This window comes from Acartia tonsa, chromosome 5 (assembly GCF_053477335.1).
Source record: "Acartia tonsa isolate MP-2025a chromosome 5, ASM5347733v1, whole genome shotgun sequence".
NCBI lineage: Eukaryota > Metazoa > Arthropoda > Copepoda > Calanoida > Acartiidae > Acartia > Acartia tonsa.
In genome coordinates, this window is record NC_137264.1 from 31,137,522 (window position 1) to 31,164,656 (window position 27,135).

Consider the following 27,135-nt stretch of genomic DNA (forward strand, 5'->3'; position numbering starts at 1 on the left):
GAACATATTTCTAACAGACAATGATAAAAATGGATCTTGAAAAGAAAACGAAGTCGCAGGTTTCGACGTATTTTCACAGTAGCTTTACTCCAATTCCTAGCCCCTGCGGGGAAAACAATAAAATTTAACTAACCTAGATAAACTATCAAAAGCTACTGTAAAAGTACGAAGAAACCCACTACTTCGTTTTCGTTCCATGATCCATAAAAATTAATAACTACATTAGCTAGTACATTTTCTAAACTAAATAAGTAGGCATTTAAAAAATAAACAAAATCTTATCAAAATGAAAGTACAAGGTGCGGCAAATAAATCGGGACATTTTGTAATTTTTAAAGAAATTGAACATAAAATCGTCAATTTTAAAGATTTTATTGAATTCTAAAAACTAAGAAGCAAAATAGGTATATGACTAGTAGATTATTCAATATAATCGCCGCCAGCCTCAATCACCGCCTCTACCCCACTCCTCAGCCGCCGGCATGTCCACTCCAGGTCAAAATGTACCTGTCCAAGCTGGCGTAGTTCTCCTTGATAGTGGCAATGAGGGAGGTCTTTGTGGTATGGGCATGTCTATTGGTGCATGCTTCAAAGTAGCCCTATGTCCAAAAGTCCATTAAATTAAGATCGGACTGCTGGGAGGCCACATTTCCTTAGGAACATTAGTAACCGCAGGATCCAAATTCGCCTAACTTTCAAGCTACCCTTAGACACGGAGGCTCTTATTTGGACCACAGTTGAGCTAGAACGACGTTCTTTACCTTTTTGGAAATGGCATGAAGTTTCAGCTAGAGTTGTCAGCGCAACACATAGTCTAAAATGAGTTTTAAAGTTCAATATGGGTCCCTAAAGTCAAGAACCGAGAAATTTTCACGGTTTTTGACTTTTTTTACATCTCAAAATCTGCCCCGTTTCACTTTGCTGGAGTACTAAGGCCAAGCCATTTCAGATAGAGAGCTCTAGTCTTTTCTAGTGTCTTACTTATGTATCTAACAGTATCCCCAGCAAGTTGCATAACTCTACCTCACCTACAGATGGGCTGAGGTCAGATTTAGTGGGCCCTAGTCGGGAATCCAGATTAAACCACCGGCGCATTTGGAATCTGCCTTGTTGAACATATGCGCGGCCACTGCCAGCTCGGTGTACACGACCATCTTCGTCCCAAGATTTTTTTTTTGTGCTAAAAGGTCAATACAAAAGCTTTCTATAGTGGGGTCAAACGTCCTGATTGGTCAAGTAGTTTTCGCGCCATGGCCGTTTCAAAAATGTCCCGATTTATGTGCCGCAACCCGTAAAACATTTCTGTCTCTCAATTAGTTGAAATAAGGGGAGGTACGTTGTGCTGAAATTCCGTAAAAGTGTGCGTTTTAAGGCTTAAAAACAATTCCTTATTGAATAGAACCATAGGCAAAAAAATTATATATCTATATTTAGTGAATATTATCGTTCTACTACTGTTTTCAATCCTTAAAACTCACAGCTTTACGGAATTTTAGCATAACCTACCTCCTCCTTAGTAATAGAATACATCATAATCAAACAAAAAAAATTTAGGTTATCTTTCCCTGTATTTAATCTTATAGGGTGAGGCAGGGCATTACCGGTAATTTTTTCGGTTTTTTGAAAAAAAAATGGGGTAAATATTAATATTTTTAAATGGGACCAAGACCATTAGAAAGCTTACGGAAAGGACTATCGGGTCCTAATAGGACGTTATCCTAGGACTTCTAGAAGTTTGTCATAATTGGACTCAAAGAAATTACCGATAAATGCCCCATGGTGGGGCATTGTGGGTAACGTCTTTTCAACCTAAAAAAAATCGATGAAAAACGGCCAAACGGCCAGTCAAACATAAATAATCATAATTAGTATAGGTTATTGGGATTATCCACAAAAATTTTCATAAAGATCGGACTATTCCTTCTATGTCAAAAATCATTTTTTGTAAAAGATGAGAAATTTCGATTTTTTTTCACAAAAATTTTCTTAAAAAATAAAATTTAATTTTTTTTTATATAAAAAAACCTGTTCTATTTATTTTTTGGCCTAATTCTTAAAAAGCCCATATTGGATTCTAGATTTTACCAAAGAAAACCTGAAAATTAATCTTAAAAATCAAATTTAAATTTTTTTTTCGACGTTACCGAAAAATACCCCGCGCGAACTTTGGTCATTTTTGAAAAAAATATTAACTCTACATTTAAGCTCTCAGCGGATTTGGAAAGAGCGGACAATTCTTAGTTCAAAAGGTTTTTACGGATCAGTTCTAGGTCTTACCAATTTTTGTGTAGGTCGATCTTTATACACCTAGGTGAAAAAAATTTTGAAAAAAATAAATTTTTGTCCGACTTTGACACCCAAAAAGTACCCTTAAAATTCATCTCACAAAAATTTCATTTTATACTTTTTTGTAGGCAATTTAATAAGGAACAAATTTGGTGTTATGTTTTTTTCTGTCAGTCGATTAAAACATGGAGAAAAATGTCATTTTCTGAAGGTGGGTAAAAATTACCGGTAATGCCCCTTACCGGTTAATGCCCCGCTTGACCCTATATTAATCATATTTTACTTCCAATTACTATTACATTACAATATTAATAATCAAAGTTTCCACCCACAGATCATGCAAATATAAAGCAGGAACACGGGATTAGGATTATTGATTATAAATTATAACTTACACCTAATCAAAAACAATATTTGTCCTTATGTTTATTAAGAACGTAATGATGTTTTTAAGGGATGTTAGGGGATTAGACAATGGGCGATAAATTCATGTAAACCACCCTAATGATGATAAACAAATTTACACTTAAAATTTTAAGTGGAAAGATTTAATTGTTTACCAACCAATTAAAGTTTAGGAAAAGTTCACAAAGTTTTTCAGAAAACAGGTATGAATTTTAATAAAACTTTGGGTACCAGTATAATTTCCTGTCCAATGTTCCGTCCCTCCCTGTTATTTTCCCTTATAATTTTAAAATGCATAATTTGATTACCCTACATACTATTCATCTTCCATTTCCTTGATTCTCCGAACAGAGAGGTAGGAAAATCTTATTGTAATTTAATTTTGTATAAATAACCTTTAAGAGGACTATCCACGAACAAGATTCTATGCATCTTCCAGCATTGACCCATGGTATTTATTTAGTAAATATACTAGGTTTATGTTTAATATTTGCTTTATCGACTAAAAAGTAAGGTTTCACCATGGTTTTATATGAAAAAAACTTTGAAATGTTAAGCATTGTTTGGTGCAATATCATCGAATGTTTTGATGAGTTCAAACTGTTGTTTAAAAGCTTTGACACAAAATAAATTATTGTGATTAAAAATGTATATTTAGAAAAAGGGTTGGTAACTTGTAAACAGTTTAATTAATGTACTTTTGCAATTTACAACATTTAATGCTTTTCTGCAGTGTTATTTTATTTTGTCATTTGAACTCAACAAAACATTTGTTGATATTGCTTTAAAAATTGCTTTACATATTAAAGTTTTTTTCATATAAAACCATGGTAAAACCTAACTTTTTAGTCAATAAAGCAAATATTAAACATAAACCTAGTATATTCACTAAAAAATACTATGGGTCAATGCTGGAAGATGCTTAGAATCACTTGCTCTGGTTCGTGGATAGTCCTGTTTTCCATATTCATACAAATACAAGTATTATAAATCAGGGAGGGAGGGGACATATGGCTGTTTATTATACTAGTCCCCAAAGTTTTATAATAATATTTTCTTATTCGTTGGCTTAACAACTTTGGGGGAGTTTTAACATATTTCTTGTATTGGTTGGTTCATTGAGTGTCCAAATAATTGGCCATTATCTTATCTCTTTAGATCCCTAATTAATAATACACTGCTCTTGAATGAAATCATCTACCTAACACGATTCCCATTCAACAAACTACATCAAAATTTGTAAAAAAAAAAAAAAAAATAAGAACCATAAATCAACCTCAAAGACAAAACATTTAATTGTAAAATATTTTAAATATATCTAAAACAAACAATACATTGCCGTACAGTACATAGATTTGGTTATAATTAAGACAAATGTTAATTAATGTATTAAAACAGCATGAAACTTGATAAATGTAATCTTTTTTATTTTTTTTTCGGGGGGTTGGGGTTCAGCATTGATTTATTGCTAATTGTAAAAAAGGCAAAACACAGTCTAATTTTAATTTGCAAAAACTTTAAAACTCAGAAAATACAAAATAGTACCTACCTTCTGTTCGTTCAAAAAGTGGTTTTAAATCTTAAAATGACATGACAAAAATACTTTTAAATATATAAATCATATTTGGGCATACAAATTTTGTTGTAATATTTTAAGAATGCATTCAATTTTAAATAGGTATTTAAAATGTTGTATATAAATTACTAGCCACTAAGCAACAGGTTTCTATCTACAAAAAAGCATTAATAATAGGGAAGCTAAGATATTCCAGGTAGGGTGACTCACCGCCACAGTGCTGCCATTTTTGCCAGCACCACCAGTCATACAGGCAGGCAGGGTGTTACTATTCAGCAAAATAAATTTAGTCAACAATTGAATTAAGTGGCTTTCATTATGTTAAATGATTTTCAAAAAAAATCTATGTATAGTTTTAAAGAGTAAAAATGGGAAAAGAAATGATCTAAGTTTGTGCTAATTTTCTATCATATAATAAGATAAGAGTAAAAAGTAAAACAATAGGATCTAAGATGTCAATAATCTCGTTTATTCTAAAGTTCTAAAGGCATTAAAAATCTATAATATAAAAAGTTTTGGTTCTCTTGGAATTGATTCTTATAAATTGAATAAAAAATTAAGGGATTATATAGACACTTAGTTTGGAAAATTGATATTTTAGTGTAAATTTTCCTGATATGAATGACTCCAATAATAATGGCAGTTGTAATGTACAAGCTGAGAGCACTGATACCGACTACAGGCAGCTGAAAACCAAATAAATCAAAAATATCAATCAGCTTTTTTGTTTACTGCCTGGTGATGCCATTTGAAGATTTGGATCTAGCACGCAAGAAAAAATTGACGTGTCTCTTACTTTTCCATCAATCAAGATTTCAAAAGTTGTTTTTTTCCGGGTAGGTTTCTGAGCTTCTGAATTAAAATCTGAAGTTTCTAGTTATCTGTAATGACTGAAACTGTAATTAAAAAAAAACCTAAATTTAATAGACAATCATTTTCATTTGGCCTTTCAACTAAATCTAAAAAAGTTAACTTTTCCGGCTAAACAAGCAATTTAAATTAATTCTTAGAATTCTCAAATCACTGAAAAACTTGCCATACTTTGAGGCTCATACCACCTTAGTCACATGTTTCTTATAAAAAATCTAAATCATGCATAGCAAACAAAATATACACGGATAGGTCTATGGAAAATGAATAATCTCCCTTATTTAGGTATGCAAGCTAAAATATTATACCTTATTAGTCTTGATGTAGATCATTTAAATAGATAGTATATTTCCACTTTGGATAAATAAATATCCAGTTCTAAGTGAATTTAGCAAAACATAATTTACATCCACCTACACTGCATTAGACTGAAGAGGGTGCCATGTTCACCCAAATATATTTCTAAATAAATCTATGAAAAAATTACTTTTACTTCACGTTTACTTTAGTGAATCTATCATAATTTGTATCTTGTTGTTAACAAGGAGTACTAAATTGTCTCGAATTGGCCTATCTCTATAACCTAAGCTAACAAACACACAATGATTGAAGAAAAGATGCATGCATGTAAAAAAATCATTAGATGACATGCAAACTATATCAAACATTCCATGCACCTTAAAAATACCCATTCAAAATATAGTTTCTGTTAACATAGTTCTAAAAAGATCTCAATAACCTAAAAAGATAAAAATGATCCTAAAGGAAAAAGGATAAAAACGTTGAGGGCATAATGGGAAATATTTAGGAAAAAGATTAGGAAGGAAAAAAGAAAAGATGAGTTTTACTAGAAGTTTGTATAACTTACAGCCACAGTGGAACCGCTTTTGCCTGCTCCCGCGTTCAAAATATTATCAATAGTTCCGCCAGGTGTCAGCAGAGAGATAAATCCGCAAGTGGCGCCAAAACAGGTCAACAGCTGACACGGCGACAGAACTAACAACAGCTGAAGCAAGCAATCAATTAAAATTATTATTAAGAACATTTAAAACAATATTTCATATTAACATTTAAAATCATTTGTTCATAATAAATTAAGGATACTCTACAAGTTCTGTTTATATAAAGTCTGTCTATAAAGCTCTTTTGTGGTTTGTAGTATCGCAAGACCTAAACTTTTAAGGTAACCAATAAGCTTTTGGGGGTAATTATGCTTGTTATATGCAATTTTTGTTCAAACACATTAGATACCCATATGATATCAGTACCAGTTCTTAAATTTCATTCAAACAATTTAAATTTAAGTTGCTAATTTTTTTTTATAAAATTGATATTTGTACTTAAAATTAATATTTGCCGAATAAAATAATACAAAAGACTCGAATATTAATAATAATATAACAAGGACAAATAAGTTTTAATTCAGCAGTACTATTAGGAAATGAAAAAATAAACATTGATGTATATTGAAATTGATTTTAGTAAATGTTTACTAGTCCTTCCTCTTAACCATAAATATTAAATAGCTTCTAGACTACCTGGCAAAGGCATGACGTAATAGTTAGCATAGAAATAAGAATATGTGCTTTGCCTTTAAGAGACGTACAGACATAATTATGAAAGTAATGACATATCTTAGGTTTATAATAGCTGTGCTACAAATAAAGTAAACATTAAGCTAACACTAATGAAGTAAAAATGATAAAAATATTTACTTAAGTTATATAATATATAGGATATAATAATGATAGTTGTTATATTAACTTAGCTGTCTTGCAAATATTTACATAAATAGGATGTTTTTTTAGAAAGTTGATAGTTTTGGCAGCGCAGCTCTTCTATGTCCGTTAGTCAATCCCCCAATTTTAATTTTAGTTCTAAAAGTAAAGAAAAAAATCTTTTTTTGGGTGTTGTTTTCTAGGAGCAAGGAAGGTGGATGTTTTATATTTAGAAGGAATCCAGTCAAATCACCCCACGAAGACTGAGAGAAGGCTTCCCTAACAAGGCCAAAGTTTAGTAATTTAAAATATGTTAAATTAAATTCACGCAACCTATTTCTTCACCATAGAGAAAAAAATATGTATCGGAAATAATGCTAATTACTTACAAAACTTAAATTTATATTAAACTGTAATTGTTTAATGCAAAAGCCATTTATTTTCAAATTCATTTTTTAGCAAAGAATATTTAATTTTGTAAAAAAAAAAAATATAATATGAAATTTTATCCAATCTATGTATGTGATTAATCTATGACGCGCAAGCGTTCAAATCTCTATATTCGTTGTATCAGTCTAACGTCAGCCATCTTAATACCAGCAAGGGAAAATAGTCTATCTAAAAGTTTAAAGAAAATTGTTATTTTTTGGTACAAAATACACATTTAAATCAATTCAAAGCATTTATAAAATTAATTTGAGCTTTTTACTTCCAAGTTTATTAGTTTTTAACAACTTATTTTGTTTCTTTTAAGCAAAAATTGGTTAATTTTACTATCGTTAAAATTGTATTATATATATATGTAAAAAGTGATAAAGAAACCTATATCTACATCAAATAATATGGGCTAATCCATTTCAGAAAGTGCTAACGAGTGAAAAAGTTCTCAAAATGTAATAATAAATTGTCTCTGCTGAGATACAAGGTAAAACAAATATTAAAAATAGTCAATTCATTCACCCAGCGAAGCCGTATATGCAAAGATTTCATTTAAACCAAAGTTGAAGATATAAATCTATTGAATTCACTGCCCCTATTTAATTGTAAAGAACCAATAAATGAGTACCGTAACGGCCTCCAAGTTAACTTTAAAAGCATTGTAGTCCATTAAAAGTTTGGGCTTAATTTGATATTATTAAGGCCTGGAATTAGCTGAGCCTGTTGAGAGTGGATCTGCCCTCTTTTTATCTCTAGTGGAGAAGCTTGTTGGTGCCCCTCGTGACGGATCAGAGGGAAAGCTTGAGCACAAAGAACCATAGGTAAAATGTTGTTGATTGAATAACTACCTAATGAAATTTGGAATCAAAGTTATAGTGTAGATTGCTGCCTATCCAAATATCACCTAATTATGGTTTTTTGTTACAGGATTCACCAAGTGGAACAAAGAACTTGGAACCAATAGCGAAAAAGGAGATCCTTCGCTAAAATTAAGGTACAGAATACTCACCTTTATATTAATTCCTTCAAATTAATTAGAAAGCCTCAAAGTCAAAGCTTAAAAACACAGAGTTACCCTTGATTATTCTATAAATGGTGCTCCTTCTAACATAAAGTATATGATTGATGTTTTTAGACTGAAATTCTGCCACTGTAACACCGATTCATATGGAGTTATCCTCAAATCTGGCTTGTGGTCTGAAGTATTAAGTCCTTGACTGCCGTGGAATTGTTCTGTATTGATTGCTGCTGTGGATATTTGCTGGTGGTTATGTTGATGAGATGATCTGATAAGCCTGTAGCTCTGGAAATTATTAAGTGGAAAGAGCTGGATTCGAGAAGTAAGTTTTACATTCTTTGACTAATGAACCATTGGATTGTTTTATTGAAATGCACTATTCTGAAAAGCCCGAAATCAAAATAAAAGACTTTTAAAAGAAACTAAGAAAGCAATGCAAATTTTAGTATTTTAACTCTGTATTATACTTTATTGTTCTATTTTGTAGTTCATTTATAACAACCTAATTCTGTGATTTTATTTTAGGTTGTTTAAAACCGCTGTATTCTACCTGAATAAACGAGTATTGAAAGCTTCATTGATTGTTTTAATGGCAGTTGTTCATTCTGGGACACCTGCCGCACTGCTACATCTCTAACTAGTGGGTTGTAGTACAGTTTTAAACAAGAGTTCGCTACCCAGAGCAACCTATGAGCTACACGAGCCCCAGAGAAGCCTCCTCATCGCCGCCGGAATTCCATGGTTACCGCAGTTCGAGTATAGCACGAGCTGAGGGAGTGTACGAGGAGACAGACTCCAGAGTAAACGATTTGATCAACGGGATCAGGGACAGAAGATCATATACTGACCAACGCCACCAGAACGATGTTGATAGAGACACGAATTGGAGTTATGGAGACCTGAGTGTGGCTGGTATTCAACAGCTGCGAACTTCCACAGAGCAATCAGTGTTTAGAAACGACAGTTTGGCAACGGTGTTTAGTCAGCACCACAACCTTCGAAGAACCAGCGAATGTCAGTGCCCGCCAGGACAAGCCTGTGACTGCGAGGTGTTTGCGACTGGTGACGAGGAACGGCCGGAGTCACGTATAAGTCAAGCAACTGTTGTAGCGGCGTGTGACCCAACACAGCCGTTGGTGCCACCAAGGACGCCAACCCCGCCGCCAAGAGTGCCGACACCGCCGGTTAGAGTGCCGACATCGCCAGCTAGAGAGCCACCACCGCCGGTACAGCTGCAGGCAGGCCTGCAACCTTTGCCGCCGCCGGAGCAGCAACAGCCGCCGCCGAAAGCCAGTGATAAACGCCGCAGTAAAATGGCAAAGGCTCAAATAAAGAAACATATTGATGTTATTGAAAGAGTGACTTTCACCTGGGACAATAATCTGGTGTTTATAAACCCAGCTCATGTCCCAACAGCCCAGGCTGAAACAATAAACAGTGAAGTTCATACATTAGTGAATGAGTTATCAAATGCTGTAGTGTTCTTCAAAAGCAACCCTTGTGATGAGTTCACCGAGGATGACAGTATCAACTCAAGCGAATGTCTGGCACACTTAAACGGCCTCAGGAAGCAACTGTGGGAAGCCCAGGAGTTAAGGAGGAAGGAGGATGCAAGGATACAGCCGCCCCAGCCGCCGCCGCCATCTGAGAGTGCCGCCGCGGGAAATCAGGCGTCCTCTGTACACCGGCAACGCTTAGATTATGGTTTGAAGAATTTGAGTGACAACACTATGTATGTGACCAGCGCATACAAACAGCTGATGAAGTTAAAGACGAGGGCCACCAATGAGATCAAAGGAGGGGAAACCTTGTTCAAGCAGGCTTCGGAGCAACACAGAGACTTCCAAAAGAAGATAAGTGACCTGTTGAAGTGTGCAACGAGTTGCGGAGATTGCAGTGCCGTAGAGATGTTGGACGAAGCTGAGCAGAGCTGCATAAATGCCCAACGAATGGCCAGAGCCCACCTTGATGTGCTGTATGACGAAGCTGGACTTGCGCCTGGAACTAACGATGCTGGTGTCAACAAGGTCAAGCTCAAACCTCCCACTTTTAGTGGCGAGTCGGGTCACGGCAACCTCGACTTTTATAGCTTCCAAACACAGATGGAGCTATTCTTTGAAACAATGGGTGGATTCAACGAGCACGAGAAATACCTAAAGCTTAAATTTGAATGCGTGGTTGGTATCGCAAAGGACTGTATCCTCAACCTAGAGACGTACAAGGAAGCCATGGATCACCTGAAGGTAGTGTACGGCAAGCCTGAACTGTTATTTTCCGCAAAATCAAGCGAAATCAAAGCCTGTGGATCCTGCCCGGATAACTTGTTTGAAAAACGCAGCTGGCTGATAAAAGTTGAGCAGAAGCTTGTAGCACTCACCAAGCTAGCTACACAACATAAGATCCTGGATATGTATGAGTCGTCACCGGTATTGGCTGTCCTGTCAGGTGCGTTGTTGAAAGATGACCTCATTGAATTTCACAAGATTCTGTTGGCTGAGAAAAGAACTGACCCTGGTACCAGACAGACCAAGTCTATGATGATCAAGACCCTGACACAATTTCTGCAGACCATGTTGTGGGAGGTCACGGCTAAAATAGATATCATGGTGACGTCTGGCACACGTTACTATGACAGCAGCAAGTCAAGGAAACAAGTCACATCCAAGTACAGTGTGATGCCAGCAGATTGTGAGTTGAGCAGTGATGGAGAAGGAGTTGTTAATACGGCCGCCCAAGCTATTGAAAGTTCCGCCGGTTCCGCAAAAAGCTACGTTACCGCTGAAGCAAGTTCAGCTGGTGCCGATCCGGCTGCGGCCAACAACGGGTCCGTGTCCCACGCCAACAACAAGGAAAAGAAGAAGGCTAAAGATAAAGACAAGAAGACAAGTGGAGATGCTGTTGCCGCCATTATGATGAACAAAAGCAGACAGGCGAAACAAGTTAAGTGTAGATTGTGCCCAGGTTCACATACATCCCTGGCGTATTGTGAAGTGTTCCAAGAAACTCGTGTCAAGAGAAGGTTCGGTAGGACGGTGAAAGCAGAGGCATGCTACAGATGTCTGAGATTAGATGCCAAGTTTGACATGAAGAATAGGGAGGCCTGGTTCAAAGAACACGAACCGTACTGTGACAGCAAGTGGATCTGCAATGAAGGAACCTGTAAGGACAAGCCAGATGTGTGGAAGAACCATATCGCCATCTGCACCTATCACCTGGAAGCCAACATGGAGAAGGAGGCAGAATTTAAACGTTCCCTGGACGAGAAGCTGCTACCAACCGATGTCAGGTTTTTCTTTGCCAGTTATCATGCTTTGCCCGACAAAGGTGACAGAGATGTATACGCGAGTTTCGCCGCCAGCGGCGGCCGAGGTAAAGTTGACGACGTCATAGTGGAGCCAAGTATACAGAACCAGCCCATATACATGTTGCAGTATGTAAAAGGAACCAACGGTGAGAAGCTGCTCCTGTTCTACGACAACGGTTGCTATGGAGCCTGCCTGAGCACACGGGCATGTGCGTCGTTGGATACAGAGACGCAGCGGCCTGGCCCCACCGCCCTTGAGGTAGCTGGCGGCCAGAGGGTTGAGATCCCCTATGGCATTGAGCGTTTCTGGCTGCCGATGGTAAGTGAAGATGGTAAAAGACGGGTTGCGACCATTGAAGGCCTGCAAATGGACAAAGTTAGCACACGTTTCCCAGAGTGGCCGCTGAAACAGGTATGGGAAGAACTTAATGCCGTCTTTACTAAGAGCCATCCTGCCGCAAAGATGCCGACAACTGAACCTGAAATTGGAGGACAGCCGGTTGATATCATGATTGGCATTCAATACAACTTATATTACCCACAGGTGGTACTTACCTTGCCAGGTGGACTCTGCATTATGAAATCCAGGTTGGCTGGATATGGAGGCCACAACGGGATATTAGCTGGACCACATGAAATTTGGAAAAATGTTATGAGCCGCGCTCATCTGATGGGACCTGCTGCATTTTTAACTGCAGAGTTTAAAGCATATAGATATCAGAGAGACTGTTTGTTTTCCAACAATGGGATGATTCATGAAAGTGCCACAACCATTGATCACCATCATGAGGTATGTTCGCATTATGCTGGAGCCGAGAACCCCTTAATGGATGAGGATGATGTGTTTGTCCACCACGTTTTTGCCGCCGGACCAAGTAAGATGCTCAAGGAATACCAGATGATAGACCAGATAGGTGCAGATATGTCATACCGTTGTGTCAAGTGCCGCGTCTGTTCCGAGTGCAAGAAAGGTGAGCGAGTGGAGAAAGAATCATTGTTGGAAGAACGTGAACAACATGATATAGAGCAAAGTGTCAGCTATGATGCCGAGCAGAGGAGGTTATTTGCTTACCTGCCATTTACTGAGAATCCTGAATCAGCTTTGGCAGATAATACCTACGTTGCCGAAAAGATATTGGGCACTCAGGTCAAGTTAGCCAACAAGAGTGAAGTTGCCAGAGAGGAGATCCTGCGGAGTTTTAACAAGTTGGCGGATAATGGGTTTGTAGCACCATTAGCGGCGCTGCCGCCAGAGGAACAGGTGGAGGCCAGAAAAGCTGGATATGTGATTCCGTGGCGCATTGTCCATAACAGCCACAGTATATCTACCCCGGTTCGGCTTGTGTTTGACGGCAGTTCCAAGACCAAGACAGGCAAGAGCCTAAATGACATATTATGTAAGGGAAGTAACCAGCTGGCTAATTTGTTGCACTTGTTGATTGGATTCAGATGCGGAGGGGCTGCCCTTAGCGCCGACATCCGGATGGCATACAATTCCGTGTTCTTGCAGCCGCAGCATTATAGATATCACAAGTTCCTGTGGATTGATGGATTGTCCCTGCTTGGAGCAGTCATTGTTTACGTGGTCAGAACAATTATTTATGGGATCAAGAGTTCAGGAAACCAAACCATCCACGGTTTTAAGATGGTTGCGGACATAGCTGAAGCCAAACAACCAGAGCTTCGGATTGGAGCAGCTGTGATCCGAAAGAAAGCCTACATGGATGATATTGTTTCTGCCCACCGTGATGAGAAGACACGCGACTTAGCAGGAGAGCAGCTGGTAAAGGTATTAGAAATGGGCCAGCAGTCGGTCAAAGCGGTCACGAGGAGTGGTCACGACCCGGATGAACAAGTGTCTGTAGATGGAGAAAGTGTTGGGCTCGTTGGGTATTGTTGGCGGCCGAAGGAAGACACAATATCCCTCGAGGTGAAACCTTTGTTCTTGGGCAAAAAGAAGCGAGGTAAAGTGCCAGAAGAAGTGACCGGTGACCTGAAGGAAGCGCTGCGGGTCATGTTCACAAAAAGGATTCTGTTGGGCAAAACCATGGAGTGCTGGGACCCTCTCGGGTTAGTGTCACCGAGGTCCAATAAACTAAAAATTGACATGTGTTCCATCTGTTCACTGGGGACAGAGTGGGACGAGATCCTGCCGGACAACTACCTAGACACTTGGGTGGAAAATTTGATGATGGTCCAGCAACTAAGGAACATACGATTCACACGTAGTGTGTTCTGTAACCCTGTGGATGTAGAGCATGGGGTTGAATTGATTGTGTCTACAGATGCAAGTCAGGTGCTAGCTGGTAGCGTCGTCCACGCAAGAATGAAGTTGTTGTCAGGCGGGTTTGTAACCAGAATGGTGGCGTCCAAGTCAAAGCTGACCACCAAACTAACCATCCCCAAAGCTGAGATGACAGCATGTGCCATGGGATGTGTATTGGCTCACCTAGTTAAACTTAATTTTGAGAATTATGTCAAGAAGATCACCTATGTTACAGATTCAATGGTTGCGCTATACTGGATCCACTGTGATACACGACCACTGCAGACTGGCATCCGCAACCTGGCGATTGAGGTAAGGCGATTCTGTGACGTGACGAGTTGGCGCCACGTTGAGTCAGCACAGAACATAGCTGATATATTGACTAGACCTGATGGATCCCCAGAGATTGGGCCTGGATCGGAGTGGCAGGATGGAAAGGCTTGGATGAGCAGGCCAGAGTCAGAGTGGCCAACGAGAAGTATTGATGAGATTACCCTTGACCAGGACACGAAAGTTGCGGCGCTGAAGGAGATGAGGAACAAAGAAAGCCGTGGGCTGGTGCTGGCTAATTTTTCGGCGAGGATGGTTGAGAGGTACGAGTTTTCACATTACTTGGTTAACCCGAGTAAGGTCCCGTGGGATAGGTATGTCCGGCTGATTGCTGTATGTTTGAAGATTGTTGATATTTGGCGGCGGAGGAGCAGCAACAAGTTTAGTGTTGTGTCTGGCACTGTGTTGGTGGATGTTGATGAGCATGTTTTGAAGAGAGCGGAAAAATATGTTTTTAGCAAGACTACGGCAGAGGTAACTAAATTCAACAGTCGAGACAAGTTAAAAAGCATTGGCACAGTTAAGGATGGCATTATGTACCACCATGGGAGGATCTTACCGGGAGGCAACGATGCATTGGCGGAAAATATGCTGGATCTAGAGAAGTTGGCCTTTGCCAAGCCTGTGCTGGACAGGTACAGTCCGGTGGCGTACAGTATCATGCGTCACTGCCATGAGAATGTGACGCACCATGGAGGATCCATTGCAACATTGAGAAGGAGCAGAGAACACGCCTTTATCTTAGAGGGCAACTCTTTGGCGATTGAGGTAAAAAAGAACTGTTTCTTTTGTCGGCGATACAAGGCCAAGGAGATAGAGAGAGAGTTTGGTGCTGTAGACCCGTGCCGGTTGAAGATAGCGCCGGCATACACAACTTGTATGATTGACTTGTTTGGGCCTGTAGAAGGAAGATGCAGTTATGGCACACATAGATTTCCGATGAAATTGTGGGCGGCGGTGTACAAGTGTCCGGCGACGCTGGCTGTGGCGGCGTATAGTATGACTGGGTATGACACAGAAAGTTTTTTGTTAACCCTTACCCGCCACATTAATCGGTATGGCATCCCATGTCTAGTCAAGATAGATAATGGCACCCAGCTAGTGAGAGCTTTCGAGACAGCTGACATATGTGTAGCCAGTGTGCAGAACCTGTTGAACCAGGAGAAGGGCGCCAAATTAACGGTTGAGCTTGCTCCCGTTAAGAGTTCGAATTACCAAGGAGTGGTAGAGAGGTCGATACGGTCCATCAAGGAGATTCTCAATGTGGCGTTCAAGGGGCTGAAGTTCACGCCGTTGGAGTTTGAGACAGCGTTGTCGTTCTGTTGTAACGATTTGAACTCGATGCCTTTGTGTTTAGGATCGAGGTATCAGAACATAGATCAACTGGATTTGATAACTCCATCCAGGTTATTGTTGGGCAGGAATAATAACAGAGCACCTGGGGGCCAGTTAACGGTGGAAAGGCCTGGCAAGATGTTGGAAGCCATGGAGGATGTGGAGAGATCCTGGTGGGAAGCGTGGAAAGAGTTGAAAGTTGGTGAGTATGTACCAAAGCCCAAGAAGTGGAGTAAAAATGTTGGAGAGGTTGGGGCAGGAGACATAGTCCTGTTCCGTAGAGATGGCAGTAGCCCCCTAGGTACGTGTATATGGAGGATTGGCAGAGCCAGAGAAGTGCACGTATCTAGGGATGGGCACGTACGAGAGGTGACGATAGAGTATAGAAACCACGGGGAGAAGGATATGAGGACAACCAAGCGAGCGGTGAGAGGCCTGGCGGTGGTGCACCAGGAGCACGAGTTAGAGCTTGGAGGACAGCTAGCGGAGGCAGATGTTGAGGCAGTCCATCTCCAATGGGTCCGTAAGTACAGCACATAGTTCTATCCTTTCTCTCAATCTTTCAATTTATCATGTTTTCAAATTTTCAAACTCTCAATCTATCAATTTATCAATCTATTAAATTGTAAAATCACGCGACAAGTGCTCCGTGACCAAAGTAAAACATAAGACAATTGCTCTGTGTTATTAATTAAACAATGCCAAATTTTATCAAAGTTTTAGTAAAGTACAAAGTTTTACCTGATTTTAAAATTATCTAATGTTCAATTAAAACTATAGTTCAAAGTAAAAGTTCAAATTTTATTTTCTGTCAAAGTTCAAAGTTAAAACTATAGTTCAAAGTAAAAGTTCAAAGATTTATTTCTGTCAAAGTTCAAAGTAAAAGTTCAAATTTTATTTTGTCAAAGTTCAAAGTTAAAACTATAGTCAAAGTGAAAGTTCAAATAATATTTGTCAAAGTTCAAAGTTCAAAGTTCAAACTGGTTCTGTGAGCTCCGTAAGGGCCGGAACTGAAGACACCTGGGATGATTTTCGTGGATTTTTGCCTGGGGGAGTGTTTTATATTTAGAAGGAATCCAGTCAAATCACCCCACGAAGACTGAGAGAAGGCTTCCCTAACAAGGCCAAAGTTTAGTAATTTAAAATATGTTAAATTAAATTCACGCAACCTATTTCTTCACCATAGAGAAAAAAATATGTATCGGAAATAATGCTAATTACTTACAAAACTTAAATTTATATTAAACTGTAATTGTTTAATGCAAAAGCCATTTATTTTCAAATTCATTTTTTAGCAAAGAATATTTAATTTTGTAAAAAAAAAAAATATAATATGAAATTTTATCCAATCTATGTATGTGATTAATCTATGACGCGCAAGCGTTCAAATCTCTATATTCGTTGTATCAGTCTAACGTCAGCCATCTTAATACCAGCAAGGGAAAATAGTCTATCTAAAAGTTTAAAGAAAATTGTTATTTTTTGGTACAAAATACACATTTAAATCAATTCAAAGCATTTATAAAATTAATTTGAGCTTTTTACTTCCAAGTTTATTAGTTTTTAACAACTTATTTTGTTTCTTTTAAGCAAAAATTGGTTAATTTTACTATCGTTAAAATTGTATTATATATATATGTAAAAAGTGATAAAGAAACCTATATCTACATCAAATAATATGGGCTAATCCATTTCAGAAAGTGCTAACGAGTGAAAAAGTTCTCAAAATGTAATAATAAATTGTCTCTGCTGAGATACAAGGTAAAACAAATATTAAAAATAGTCAATTCATTCACCCAGCGAAGCCGTATATGCAAAGATTTCATTTAAACCAAAGTTGAAGATATAAATCTATTGAATTCACTGCCCCTATTTAATTGTAAAGAACCAATAAATGAGTACCGTAACGGCCTCCAAGTTAACTTTAAAAGCATTGTAGTCCATTAAAAGTTTGGGCTTAATTTGATATTATTAAGGCCTGGAATTAGCTGAGCCTGTTGAGAGTGGATCTGCCCTCTTTTTATCTCTAGTGGAGAAGCTTGTTGGTGCCCCTCGTGACGGATCAGAGGGAAAGCTTGAGCACAAAGAACCATAGGTAAAATGTTGTTGATTGAATAACTACCTAATGAAATTTGGAATCAAAGTTATAGTGTAGATTGCTGCCTATCCAAATATCACCTAATTATGGTTTTTTGTTACAGGATTCACCAAGTGGAACAAAGAACTTGGAACCAATAGCGAAAAAGGAGATCCTTCGCTAAAATTAAGGTACAGAATACTCACCTTTATATTAATTCCTTCAAATTAATTAGAAAGCCTCAAAGTCAAAGCTTAAAAACACAGAGTTACCCTTGATTATTCTATAAATGGTGCTCCTTCTAACATAAAGTATATGATTGATGTTTTTAGACTGAAATTCTGCCACTGTAACACCGATTCATATGGAGTTATCCTCAAATCTGGCTTGTGGTCTGAAGTATTAAGTCCTTGACTGCCGTGGAATTGTTCTGTATTGATTGCTGCTGTGGATATTTGCTGGTGGTTATGTTGATGAGATGATCTGATAAGCCTGTAGCTCTGGAAATTATTAAGTGGAAAGAGCTGGATTCGAGAAGTAAGTTTTACATTCTTTGACTAATGAACCATTGGATTGTTTTATTGAAATGCACTATTCTGAAAAGCCCGAAATCAAAATAAAAGACTTTTAAAAGAAACTAAGAAAGCAATGCAAATTTTAGTATTTTAACTCTGTATTATACTTTATTGTTCTATTTTGTAGTTCATTTATAACAACCTAATTCTGTGATTTTATTTTAGGTTGTTTAAAACCGCTGTATTCTACCTGAATAAACGAGTATTGAAAGCTTCATTGATTGTTTTAATGGCAGTTGTTCATTCTGGGACACCTGCCGCACTGCTACATCTCTAACTAGTGGGTTGTAGTACAGTGGATGTATCCTCCCCCAAATAGTTTTAAAAATTCCTTAGACCTATGAGATGCTTTACTATAAAGGAGAAACATATCGTTTAAGTGGTTAAAGATATCCCAGGCAAAATACACCTAGACAGACAGTCATTCTATTATTTACATTTTTTATATTTAATGATAATAATTTTAATCTATCTTAAGGAATAATACCAAAAACTTTCTTGATTAATGAATTATGAAAAATATTTAAGTGGATAATCACCACTTCAAAAATTTAAAATAAGCTTAATTACATACCTACCTAACATTCTATTGACTTATTACTTGACTTACCTATCTATCTCAAGTATATAAATTACGTATTTCAAGAGGATTTTTAACAGTACATAAGAAATTAGAAAAGACTCTTAATTAACTACCTAATAATAAAAGCCCCATCAAAACAATACAGACTCCTATCTTTTAAAATTAAGATATCACGTAAAATACTATGTATATTAGGTACTTTAGATGTTTCTAAAATGTACAAAACAGTATTTTGTGGGATATCTTACTACACTAATATACCCCCCCCCCCCCCCCCAACAAACTTCTTTATGACTTATTCACATAACAAATTACGCCATTTTCTTAGGGTTTCCAATATTTAATTTGATTGTCCTAGGTCAAAATTAATTTTTAGTAGATGTGTGTAAAATGAAAAAATATCGGTACTGGTGCTAGGAAGTTGGTGTAAAAAATCCAAGCTGAAGCTTACCTCGGAAGTCCAAAATGGAATACCAAGGGCCGAGGAAAGTGAGGAGAGCAGCATAACCCCCATAACAACTATCTGTCCTTCTGTCACGTCTATTGTTCCAAACTGTAAGGTACCTAGATAGAATTTATTTAGAAACATATAAATAATAGATTGATAAATAAACTTATAGCAATTCAGTGAAAGGGTGTTATTACCAATTTTTCAGGGTATATATTTTCCATATTTTTACAAAACAAATTGGGGGGAAAAATTTAACTAGAATGGAAAATGTCGACACATACATGCTATTATTATAACATAAAATGTGCAAAGCAATAAAAGACGGGAGGGGAGGGGAAAAAGAAATTTAACTTTGCTAGACAACAAATACCCCTGGTTTAGAGGGTAAGAATTTGGGGAGTTTGCTTTCCGATCTAGGGATAGACGGGTTACGTCTATTCACAATGATGTCACTGTGTGGTTTTAAATTGAATAATGAGAAATAATGCTAATAATAAGTAAGCTCAGTTTAGGAAGTCGAGTCTCCCAACTGATGTTAATTTGTCATCTGATACTAGTGAATGGCGCTTATGCAAAATAACACTTTATTTATAAATCTAATTCCTATACGTGAGAACATTGAGCATTTGTAAAAATGCACAACATCATAGAAACTCAAGATATTACCAAAAAACAAGAATGACAACATCCATAAGTAGCGATGCACAAAAATTATAGATAGATATCCGGCGAAAATAAACTATGTTGCAGTTTCATAAAAAATCATTAAACTAAAAAATCACGAAACCTAGTATTTATATCTTGAAAATCTAAGAATCAATCTAGCACCTCAACCAATCAGCAAATCTTAATGAAACTTTGTGGGGATATGTAAATCGTTAACTTATATGATCCCTATAAATATCAGCCGTCTGTCTTGAATAGGATTAAAGAAAATCATGAAAACCTAAAAATCTAGGAATCGAACTAGCACCCCAACCAATAAGCAAATCTTAATTAAACTTGATAAAAGCATGCAGAATATGAAAGTATTCAATCCCTGAAAATTTCAGCCGTCTATCTTGAATAGGAGTTGAGAAAATCATGAAAACTTAAAAATGTAGGATTCGATCTAGCACCTCAACCAATTGACGAATCTTAATGAAACTTGGTGCAAATATGAAGAATGGTAACAAATTTAATCCCTGAAAATTCCAGCTCTCTATCTCTTATGGAGCCGAGAAAGTCACGTTTTCCCCTTTCTGTCTCAGACGGACGGACGGAAGTTTTGAATTACAGAGTAGCTTCGCTACTAATAAAGAGTGAAAAAATATAATTCAAAGATTAGCAACTAAGATGAATACTGCCTTACTATAAAAAGATATACGATTATGAGGGTAAAATATTGACAGATTAAGACTAAATTTTGTGCTTTGCCATTATGTATTGATGTATTAAGTCTGTATTAGGTGTGTCTGTGTATGTTTCTCTGTCTGTCTGTCTAAACTTTTCATTATTTCTATAAGCATCGTTTGTGTCTGTCTGTCAAATTAACATAGCTAACTTTCTGTTTGTCTATCTATATCTTATATACCTAGTTATCACAAATATAAAAGACTAAGTGAATGTAAGTGCGACTGTCAATAAGTTTTTCATACTGCGTGTAATTTCTGTATATCTATCCGTGTCTGTATGCTTGTATTTAATGCTTAAAACTAACCTGATACATAAGTTTGCCAATGTGCACAATAAAACAATGTAGAAGCTGTAACACACTAAACAAAACAACAATTACATTAATAGGTAGTACGAGAATACAAAAATCAGAATAATAACTATGTACTTAAAAAAGGTTGAATTGAAGTTTAACTCCATAGCCTTATACTAGCGGCTTCGCCCCTAGCCTCTAGGGGCTGTGCCCCAAGAGGTTTAATCAAACCAATTTTTCGTATTTTAGATTTAAAAGAAAAATTAAAAGAAAAAAAATTTTAGGGGGGGGAAATTTTTTTATTTGGGGGTGGGTATAGTCGACCCCACTATTTTAATTTTAGTTTTAAAAAGAAAAAAAAACTTCTTTTTTTGGGGGGGGGGGGGTATTTTTCATTTTTTGGAGGGGGTTGGGGGTGTCCCACCCCCCAAGACAATAGTTATAAACCTTCCCGGGACCTATGAAAAGCTACCCTGTAAAGGAGAACCCGATCGGTTAAGCGTTTAGCAAGATCCTTCGCTACAAACAGACAGACAGACAGACAAACAAACAGACAGACAAACAAACAGCCATCGTTCTACTTTGTATTATAGATAAAAGTAACAGGATCTGTGTCTGTCTGTCTTTGTGTACCGAAGAATCTCGCTAACCGCTGAACCGATTCTTTTTACGTTTTCTTTCGAAACTAAAATTGAAAATGTGAGGGGTAGACCATACCACTAGTATTTAAATATTGCATCAAATTACATTTAGCATTTGCGAAAAGCATTTTTCCTAATCTATTAAAAGAAACATAAGATAATTTATACAAAAAAAATTACCTGGAATAACATCCAGCCAGGATGGATACCTAACTGTACAGCACAACAAGATGCAACACTGAATATATAAAAGATCAATAGCAAGAAACATAAGACAATCGATCAAAAAAAAAATTTTAAATTATATCTTAAAGAATTTTTTTATAGGTTTGTGCAATTTCATATCATCTTCATTGACTATTTACAATCTTTTAAAATTAATATAAAATTCCTCCACAAACTTTTTAGCATAGTCCTGATGAAGTTGGTATCCCTTTATACCCAGACTATACCAACAATGAAATTAATTCGGGAAAAAATCATGAAACCTATAGGTACATGATTTTCAGCTGTCGTCGGGGGGCAACACTTAGTGGAATTGACGACCTTTTTATCTGCCCCAAAAAATTATTTTATATTTATTTGGTTAGGTATACCTTATTCTTATTTTTTACCTGACAACAACTGTGCTTATACTATCACATCCATGATCAAAAAGTTCTCCCAAAGGTGTTGAAGTATTTGTTCGTCGTGCCTGTTTACCGTCTATAGCGTCTAACGTCTAAAGTATTAGTTTTCCGAATAAATAAAGTAGTACCTACCTAAGATTTTTGTGTTTGTCTTTTAACAAATCGCTAACCACTAAACCTATTAAGGTTTAACATTTTATGGAAACCTGACAAAGGTACGGAGATTGTTTCTAATATTCTTTATTTCATTAATAGATGAAGTCAGGATACCTACCTATAGTTTTACACTATTTTACAATTTTTCGATTTCATTGTCCCCATATAACTAGGTAGTGTAAACAAATATTTTTTTAGGGTTGACAATCCGTCTAATTTTTGGACTGGATTCGGATTCTTACAAGAATCCGTCCAAAAATAAAACGGATTCTCCGCAGATTCCGGATTCTTATTTTTGTGACGGATTTCTGATTCTTGCAATATTTTAAAAGGCTTTTAAAAAAATTAAGGGATTAAATTTTACCGGGTACTGGGAAGAATCTAAAGCTGCGTTTTTTCATATTTTCACAGAAGCTTTTCCCCTTTTTCTAGACCCTGCAGCGGCCATTTTCTAACCCTTTGCCTTCAAAGAGGGGGGGTTGAAAGAAAAAACTCAAGACGCTAATCTTAGCCTAACAATTAAGAATCCGAATCCAATATTAAAAAAAAAATTCCGGATTCAAAAATTGGCCAAAAATTGAGCAGATTCCAGATTCGGATTGCCAACCCTAATTCAGTTTTGTGAATGGGATGGTTTTAGGCTAAATTGTAGCCCCAACTTCTAATACAAAGCTATTAGATGCTGGGGGCGCAGGTGTTATTACTACAGTGTATTTTTTTATGAGAACTTTTTAAAAAGAAATTTTACCCCACTTATAGTTATCAGAATTTAATGATTAATATCTTATTTTTTCGTTTTTTAATCAAAATAATATTTTAGTTTTTATTTTAAACATACAGCAAAATAAAAAATTCCAAACTTAGGTGTCAACACCTAAAAATGGTTTTAGCGCATTTTCCTAATGCTCAAATCTTCCAATCAATCTTCCTAAAAAATTGGATTTTCAGTAGTCTACTGTGGGGGGCCAGTACTCCCTCCCTGGTTGGGATATGGCCTTCAAACTTAAACTGAAATATTTTTTTGATTTTCCTTAAATGGTATTAAAAAACGAAGAAAATAAGCATTGATCATTAAAATATGATAACTATAAGTGGGGTAAAATTGCTTTCAAAAATATTCTTATAAAAAAAACCACTTTAAATAAGGAAAGTATTATACCTAATTAAATTATCGTGCATAATCATATAAACTTTTATTTTTGCAGGGCATTACATTAGGTAAATGGTTATAGAACTTGCTTGAGGCTCAGTATATGGACTCACTAAATACATTTCAATCAATGGTTCGTTCTTTCGCTTTTCACTCCTATTTTTGGACCTCCGAACTTTTCCCCACCCCTCTATTTTTTATCATAAAAATAAAAATATTTCTGGCCCTCGTCCTAACATGAGCTATATTCTTTTTTAGTCCATATGAGTTTTAAGGGTAATTGACCAATGTTTCTCTTTAAATGCGAAAACTTTAACAAATACAACAACAACAAAATTTGCTACAAGTCCTATTCTAAGTACCTGATAAATAAAAAGTCCTGCGGCACAAAGCGCAGTTGTCCACCAGGGAGGTATCTCTGTTGCTGTTGGACAATACGCCACCAGGATCAATGTGGTTATTATGTTCACCATCAGACCAACCATTGTGATCAGGTTAGGGGCTATCCACAGCGGCACCAATGTGATAAACCTTAAAAAGATTAAATCTTACACCAGCATAGCTATCCAGGGTGAGTATAACCCCACCAACCCTGCCCATAAAACTATAATTTTACATCCAAGTTGGGACTAACTTAAATTCATCTTGAGTTATCATCATTCAGGTATCTTTACATTTAACACCTAAGATGTTAGTTTTTAGTGAGGATAATAATTATCCTTCCCCTTTGGGCACAAACATAATTTACAGTCCAGTGTCAACTCCCTCCCTAGTACCTCATATTATCTAACTAAGATATATCACGTCTTGAACAGTGACAATATTATTAACGTCTTTATAATCTTTAATATTCTGGTTGAGTCAATAATGAAACCTATCACCTCAATGGTTTTAAATCCTTACCAATTCCAAAATTTTTGCATTGCTGGGTCGAGTAGTGACTGGCATGAGGAGCTGTATTTGTGCTCACCCAACTTTTTCAACTCTCGGTCAGATAACACTCGTTCAGAATATAATAACATTCTTAGGATTTTTTTTGTCTGAAACTTTTTAAAGGATTGTTAAAGTTAGGGTTGGGATGTACCACTCCCCCCCCCCCCCTTCCTCCCACCCCCCGTCGGAATCTCGTAAAATTAACAGAACAATAAAATCCTTATAATTGATCGAAAAAAAAAAACAAGGACACAAAATATCTAAATCTAGAAAGAAAAAAAGTTAATAGGTGTGAAATAAAGCATATTTTGGAGTTAAAAAAACTGACTAAAGACATACATACACATGAAAACATACCTTGTAATAAATAAATGATAATTTAATATTGACTGACCTTCAAAATATTGAAAATGAAAATACTATCTATAGCTTTACTTTTAATATTACCTAGTTTCTTATCTTTTTAGGTGCAAAGTACAATTAAAAATACTTTTATACAAAAAGATAACATATTTTAATTACTATTATATAATACAAATATTTTAATTGCAAGCTTTCAATTTATACATAAGATCAAGGTAGGGGGGGGGGGGGGGTTTGCTTTGGGCATAGAGAAAAAAATAAAAGAGAGGAATCGAAGCAACTAGAAGACGAAAATAGGCAGTGGGCCTAGAGGCCTACTCAGCGCTGTTGCCGCGCTAAAATTTATTGCTATTCTACTACTTTTCAAATGGGAGGATTAAAAATTATTTTAAAAAAATATTTTTTTACTTTTTACTATTTCCATATTTAGGGCAAGAATATTAGATTAGATATTTTCGTTTTAATGTTTTAATTAAAAATTACATAGAATTTTATTTTTATTTAAAAAAATTTGTTCATGAAAGATGAATCCTTCTATTTCTAAAAAGGGGGAAATTTTTTTCATAATGAACATTCAGCTGATTCTGACCGCCCACGGCTGTTTGCTAAATATCGCTTTTCTTTTTATTCACATTATTATTTATGATTGACTTACAAAAAGCCCTGGGCGGTTTTTGATTTTCGTCTGCTTCTAAATTTAGTGATGGGGAAGTAGTATTTTACCATGAAAAAGGGGTGAGTATTCATCCTCTTATCCTTTTTCCTTATGGCTTTGGGCGAGCTGAGGTACGTTGAAAAAAAAGATTTCTTAGCACTTTCTTTTGCAATGTTCTTTGAGACAGACTTGGAAAGCTTCGGTTTAATTAATTGTACATTGATCTACATCTTCAGACTTCAATAATTTTAAACAAAATTATCCCTTCTGTAGGTAAGTGTTAAACGTAACCTGAATATATATTGATAAGTTTGGACACGTCCAGTATGAACCAACCAATCAATTTAATTCAATTCCCTACACCAGTATAATATCCCCTCCCCTCCTAAATTTAATAAATCTACGGGAGTAAAATATAAAAGTATACAAAAAAACTTAAATAAAAATTAATACCTACCTAGGCAATATTTAGAAAACAAACAATTAACATAACATCACAAATTTAAACAAAATCTCTCAAAGTTTCGTTATCAAAAAATTCAGTTTAAACATTTTTGATTCTGAATTTCAAACTCAAAAGTTATGAAATGATTTTGATAACAAATAAAATGTATCTATCTATTTTGCTCTCCAAAATGACCCGGCCCCCAAAATCTCACTTTTTCTCTCTCTCCTTTGATTTTCTCATGCTCTTGCTCTCGAGTCTCTCCTCTTTCTCTCTCTCTAGCAGTTTTTTTTCACTCTCTCTTCCTTCCCTATCATCAGCTGTTCGTTCAGGAAGGACAGAGGTAGCAATCAATCAATCAAATAATATGCGTAGTGAGATCAGATCCCGCGGTACTTTTTAAACAACAGGTCATTTTATGATAGGGATTTTTAAAAGGATTTTTATGGTTTTGGTTCAAAACAATATTTTTTTAAATCTATAGTTTAATTAAAAAGATCGATAAATTAACCTAGACTTTACCATTAAAAATCTTGAAAGTTTTAGGGGAGTTAAACATTTTGTAAAGGTCAATGAATACATTTGGCTGAGAAAGAATTAAAAGAAAACAAAATATCATGTATGTACAATTTATTACGTAATGTACACTTTCAATGTACAGTTTAATGATTCTTAGATGTTTTTAAAAGCGAAGCTTTTCTATAATTAGGGTCGGTCCGTTCTTACGTCCGTCCGTCCGTCCGTAACGGATAGCTTTTTTCGTTAATTTAGGCATGTTAGAATTGTCTTATCGATTTCAAACTTTGCATTGTAATTCCTGTAGAAGTTAGGTACGAGTTAGAAAGCGTAGCAACTCTATAATCATTACCAGAATGTCCGTACGTCCATTTTAAACAACAAATTTGTAAGTGACCTAATTATCCGATTGGTCTGATTTTTGGTATACTGATTCCTGGGACAACAAAGTACAATATTGTAAGCGAAGCAACTCTATAATCAAGTCCTAAAAATGTAAGTATGTCCATAAACATTATCCTGTATCAAGCAGTTTTTTAACAAATTTACTTACAATTTTGCTTTGACTCTTATACATTTACATTCTGATTATTCAGTTCTGACATTATACAAGTGTTAATGTCCGCTTGTCCTACCGTTTCAGAGCTTCGCTTTTATGGATGTTGTCATGCTTATTTTTCTAAAATATAATAATATATTCAAATAAAATTTATTTATTTGTCATATAT

At 36.2% G+C, this 27,135-nt stretch overlaps 2 protein-coding genes across 8 annotated transcripts in view; one reads left to right on the plus strand and one right to left on the minus strand.

Annotated features, from left to right (window-relative positions):
• Positions 1-24,544, minus strand: part of bbc (choline/ethanolaminephosphotransferase 1 bbc) — a 29,409-nt gene extending 4,865 nt beyond the window's left edge. For 5 of the 7 annotated variants that reach the window (XM_080161294.1, XM_080161291.1, XM_080161289.1 and 2 more), the window contains exons 1-7: positions 24,399-24,544; positions 23,858-24,026; positions 22,175-22,281; positions 21,741-21,798; positions 20,932-20,986; positions 19,233-19,345; positions 6,006-6,143 (exon numbers count right to left, since the gene is read on the minus strand). In XM_080161294.1, coding sequence (XP_080017420.1) covers positions 6,006-6,143; positions 19,233-19,345; positions 20,932-20,986; positions 21,741-21,798; positions 22,175-22,281; positions 23,858-24,026; positions 24,399-24,517 — 759 coding nt within the window. In that variant the 5' untranslated portion in view covers positions 24,518-24,544. Of the gene's footprint in view, positions 1-4,477; positions 4,536-4,879; positions 4,954-6,005; positions 6,144-19,232; positions 19,346-20,931; positions 20,987-21,740; positions 21,799-22,174; positions 22,282-23,857; positions 24,027-24,398 lie in introns of all 7 variants that reach the window. The other 2 variants (XM_080161295.1, XM_080161296.1) reach the window with 2 other exon arrangements.
• Positions 7,349-18,415, plus strand: LOC145319862 (uncharacterized). Its single transcript, XM_080162266.1, has 9 exons — positions 7,349-7,780; positions 7,996-8,114; positions 8,221-8,287; positions 8,429-8,633; positions 8,837-17,307; positions 17,523-17,641; positions 17,748-17,814; positions 17,956-18,160; positions 18,364-18,415. Exon 5 carries the CDS (start codon positions 9,001-9,003, stop codon positions 16,084-16,086), a length of 7,086 nt encoding a protein of 2,361 aa, XP_080018392.1. The 5' UTR covers positions 7,349-7,780; positions 7,996-8,114; positions 8,221-8,287; positions 8,429-8,633; positions 8,837-9,000; the 3' UTR covers positions 16,087-17,307; positions 17,523-17,641; positions 17,748-17,814; positions 17,956-18,160; positions 18,364-18,415.
• Positions 24,545-27,135: the final 2,591 nt, after the last annotated feature.

Bases quoted from the DNA above. Each gene is read 5' to 3' on its own strand.
- LOC145319862 (XM_080162266.1), top strand. From the start codon at position 9,001: ATGAGCTACACGAGCCCCAGAGAAGCCTCCTCATCGCCGCCGGAATTC.